The following is a 4350-nucleotide window of genomic DNA, read 5'->3' as shown; positions in this document are numbered from 1 at the left end:
CTAGCTATGTCGATCAGCAAATAATACGATTGCTTATGAATGTTTTTTGTTTATACAGGAAGCTACGAGTGGCCAAAAGCCTAGTGACATTGAGGTCTACCAGGAGGGCCACAAAGGACCAGACCCGAACAACTCTGACCAACTCTGCAGCCAGACAGCCACGGATCGGCTGGTGAGTTTTGACCCAAAAGTACAAACGTTCAAAGTATAGAAATTCCTGCAATTCTAAGGTTGTGAATGATTTATAGGCGGCATATGGGGAGGAGATGGTTCGTATCCATGGCCCTGACTTCGACTGGCGCCATGAACCGGTGGATCCCTCAGTGGTGTACACAAGTGGTGGTGGCAAAGCGCATGGACGGTAAGCTCTAACTTATGAAATTATATGGTTGACACTAAATTGATTATGCAGTAATCATATTTTTTGAATCACTTATATATACGCACTATTCGATGGATTCATTGACTCGTCGTCGGTGAGATCTCAGAGGACAGGTTCGTCTTCCCGTAGCTCATGCTCTCGTCGACCGAACGAGCAGGAGTTGGAGATTATGAGGATGTGTGAAGAGATGAGACAACAACGCGAATTTATGGAGGCTTGCAATGCATATAACCAAGCGATGTATCAAGTGAGTACAAATAATCCGAACTCTAAATTATTATATTTCAATATAACATCTTCAATAGTAACACATATGTTTAACAGTTAATGCAGCAACAGGGCATGACAACAAATTTTCCACCGCCACCACAATGGAGCCAATTTGCAAACACACCAGCTACGCCACCACAGTTCAACACCCCTCTGACACATATACCTGCACCTGGAGATAGGGTACGTTTGATAACTCTCGATTAATTTATACACTTGTATATTTTTTGATATTTGTATTAAAAATGTTGATATTTGCTAACTTGCATAGGTTACGCCCGAAGCCGGTGGTAGTGGGTCTGATCCCGCAGCAGGGACTAGATTTGTTGACTCGCTCTTCGCGTTCCCTCCTCCTGGTGGTGACAGCAATCAAAGCTCTAACCACCCAAGTGGTGGTAATCTCTAAACACTTGAACTCGTGCTCGTTATGTTTTTTTAACTCATGGACGTTATGTTTGTATAAACACTTGATCTTAACTCGTATCTGAAATGTTTGTGTAAACATTAGATCTTAAGTTTGTGATGTGTGAATCATATCAATGCGTTTGTGATGTGTATGTTCATGTGATGATATATATGTTTTGTCATATTTTTGTGATGTGTATGTTCTGTGTATGTTATGTGGGAAATTGTGGAGAAATATCTAATTTAGTGTTGCTGTTGCAGAATTATAGGTTAACTCCCGTCGGCCTAGTTAATCCCCGTTGGCTGACCTGGCCGACGAGAGTTAATAGTTAATTCTCGTCGGCTCGTAGGGCCGACGGGGATTAATTAATAACTCCCGTCGGTTGTCCTGACCGACGGGGATTAATTATTCCCGTCAGTGGCTAACGGGAATAACCTTATCCCCGACACCTGACGCCTGTCGGCTGACAACCGACGGGAATAAAGTGTTTTCCTGTAGTGATATATAAACTCAAGACACATCTAAAAATATACATACCAAGCAACAAATACATAAAAAGATACATATTATAATATTATCTTAAAAGTTTTTTTAACATGTTTAAATACGACCGAGTTATTAACGCTTCGTGGCTGCTAATTATTCAACATTTCACTATTAAGCTATTGTGTCTCATAGTCTAATTACTAAATGTATAATTAGGTTCGGGACCCTATATAATTGGGGGCCGGGGCGACGGCCCCTCCGCCCCACCCTCAGTAGCCACTCGAGCGTTGTTTGGGAACAAATTAAGCACGGTGCTGGATGCGTTGAATCTGCACGTCAAGATGAAAAAAATGCAGTGGGAACTGGGAAGTACGTAGTGTGGCAGCAATATGCGGGGGGAGGGATAAATAGGAAATCGATGGAAGGGATCAGGTGAGTGGTCACCAGCCACCACACCCACATGGCACACCGCAGGACAGGCCGGACCCAGATCATAGAAGCTTCTCCCCTTGGCGCTTTATTCTACTTTATTATTTACGACGTAGGGGAATTGAAGCCACCTTTACGCGACCCCGCTCCTACTTCAATGATATGAGCTTCAACTCAACTCCCGCGACGACGCTGGCTAATACGCTCGCCGCACTACTTCTGCTCAGGATCGGACGCCGTCACGCAGGCAGGCGCACATGCGGCGGCCGCGGCAACGGCGTCGGTGCTCCCGCGTGGAACGCGCACCCCCTCGAGTTCGACCGCGGTGGCTTTGGCTTGGACGGGCTCGCGATCCCGCGGCGCATTATTTGTGCGTGTGGCCTTGGCCGCGCCGCGCCCGCACCGCACCGAACTCGCCCCCATGATGCCGTGCGGACGCCGGCCGGGCAGCGACAGCGTAGTCATGCATGTGGCCGGCCAATTTGACCCCCGCGCCATGGGACCCCCGCCGCGCCGATTTACGGGCCGCCACATGCCCCGATCGCCCATCGCTGTCGAGCATGGAGTGCTGGGCTAGCGGAAGGTATAGCAACCCCCGCCGGCCTCATGCCTCGGCCACGCAGTACAATTCCTCTTCCATTCCAGTCCCGCTGCCAGCCTATACCTTCTTCTCTCCGATCCAACGAATCCCAACTAATATTCTTGCAAACAAAGGGAGTAGATAGGTCGCACTCGCGTCATAAGAGAGAGCGTCAGAGCGCCTGCGAGGCCCAGCCTCCCACTCACCATACGCCTCCTCTCGATCTTACCTTCGCACACACCTTTCTCGATCGTACGCAGTGTGTGTAAGCCTAGTTCTCCTACCTAGGCAGCCAGCTCAGCTCGCCGCCCGGCCGGTGATGGGAGGACGAAGGTCATCATCAGTGGCTCCAGCGGCCGTCCTCGCGCTGGCGGCGGTGACCATCGCCATCGCGGCCGCTGCGGCGGCCGAGGGGGAGGTGAAGTGCGGCGGGTGCTCCCCGTGCGGCGGCGCCGACTGCCCGGTGCTGTACCCGTCGCCGCCGCCGCCCGCGCTGCCTCCCCCGCCGCCGTACTACTACTACAGCCCTCCGCCGCCGGCCACCACCTACCCCGGGGACTCGTCGTACTGCCCGCCGCCGCCCGGCGCGTACATCCAGATCGGGAGCACGCCGCCGGGGAAGGGCCCGCTGTACCCGCAGGACCCGGGGTTCATGCCGTCCGGCGCGCCGGCCCGCGCCGCGCCGCTCGCGCTCGCGGTCGCGCTCGCCGCGTTGGCCTTCTTCTTGTGATCTCTGCATGTGACAACTGGACGGCGAGCTTCCTCGGTGTAGTAAGTAGCGCGCGCGACGGCCCGAGGGAGGAGTCGACACATCGTGCCGCCGGCGTTCCACGGGTTCATTCATTTCCCAGTGTACTTATGCATATGCTCCTTCTGTGACAATAATTTTCACGTACTGGCCATCTATGGGCTACACGGTAGTTCTTTCTTGTAATGTATGAAAGTTTTCTTTTGTTGCTTTGGTCTTTAATTTCTTAAATCTGATGGTTTTAGAACAATCCTTGTAAGAAATGGGAACGCAGATTCAAGAAGAATTTGTAAGTGTAATCAGCTGCAGGTCATTCCAGATTTCGTACGTTTTCCCAGAGTCAACTTATGATGTGTGTGTGTGTGTCGTCAATCGGTGTGATCTACTACAACTTGCCGCTGTAAGCGGCCGGGATCAGGGCGATCGAGCCGGTTGACCATGCGTGTCATGCTCGGTTTTCAAATATTTTCAATGCAAGATGCCAAGATTCGTCTGCATGGGTCAGGATTGTGCGTAGTAAATACAGCAGTCGCCGCCATCCCAAGGACTGCGACCAATTCACAACAATCATATATACATGGCCATCTGAGGCTCTGAGCTAGTGAGCTGCTACAGTTAGCAGTAGCTGTGATTCTGTGAATGCAAATGCGTGTGCCACTGTGCCGTGCGCGGTGCGCCCGTGCCATGATCCGGTTAGTTACATCTTCTTCGTTTTTCCCCTCCAAGTAGGCATAAATTTTTTTTAGAAAAAATTAAGGACGTCTCATGTACATGCAAGATGGATCTTACAAACATACGTACTCAAAATCCTGTTCCTACGAGTTAAGATAGATCGAGTCACGAGCAACTCCAGTAGTTGCCTAAAATATTCCCTAAACAAGAAATTTGGAGAGTTTTCATGAAATCCCCTCTCTAACCGCTCCTGAAATCAATTTGGTAAATTTACTAAGTTGCTATCACAATCAATTTAGTCTCTACATGTAGCAACTAGTTTCCCACTCCCGAAAAGGCCAGTCGCGCCATTTTTTGTTTTATCAGCTTGTTCTGGC

General features: G+C 50.2%; 1 protein-coding gene across 1 annotated transcript; it reads left to right on the top strand.

The window, feature by feature from the left end:
* The first annotated feature begins 2668 nt into the window (after window positions 1-2668).
* Window positions 2669-3505, top strand: LOC103651440 (extensin-like). The gene has a single exon (NM_001150849.2). It carries the CDS (start codon window positions 2873-2875, stop codon window positions 3281-3283), a length of 411 nt encoding a protein of 136 aa, NP_001144321.2. The 5' UTR covers window positions 2669-2872; the 3' UTR covers window positions 3284-3505.
* The last annotated feature ends 845 nt before the right edge of the window (window positions 3506-4350 follow it).

Source organism: Zea mays, chromosome 3 (assembly GCF_902167145.1).
Source record: "Zea mays cultivar B73 chromosome 3, Zm-B73-REFERENCE-NAM-5.0, whole genome shotgun sequence".
Classification (NCBI taxonomy): Eukaryota; Viridiplantae; Streptophyta; class Magnoliopsida; order Poales; family Poaceae; genus Zea; species Zea mays.
The sequence above is the reverse complement of the archived record's forward strand: the minus strand, read 5'-3'. Positions and strand labels throughout refer to the sequence as shown.

Excerpts from the sequence above, each read along its gene's own strand:
- LOC103651440 (NM_001150849.2), top strand. The coding sequence starts at position 2,873 with ATGGGAGGACGAAGGTCATCATCAGTGGCTCCAGCGGCCGTCCTCGCG.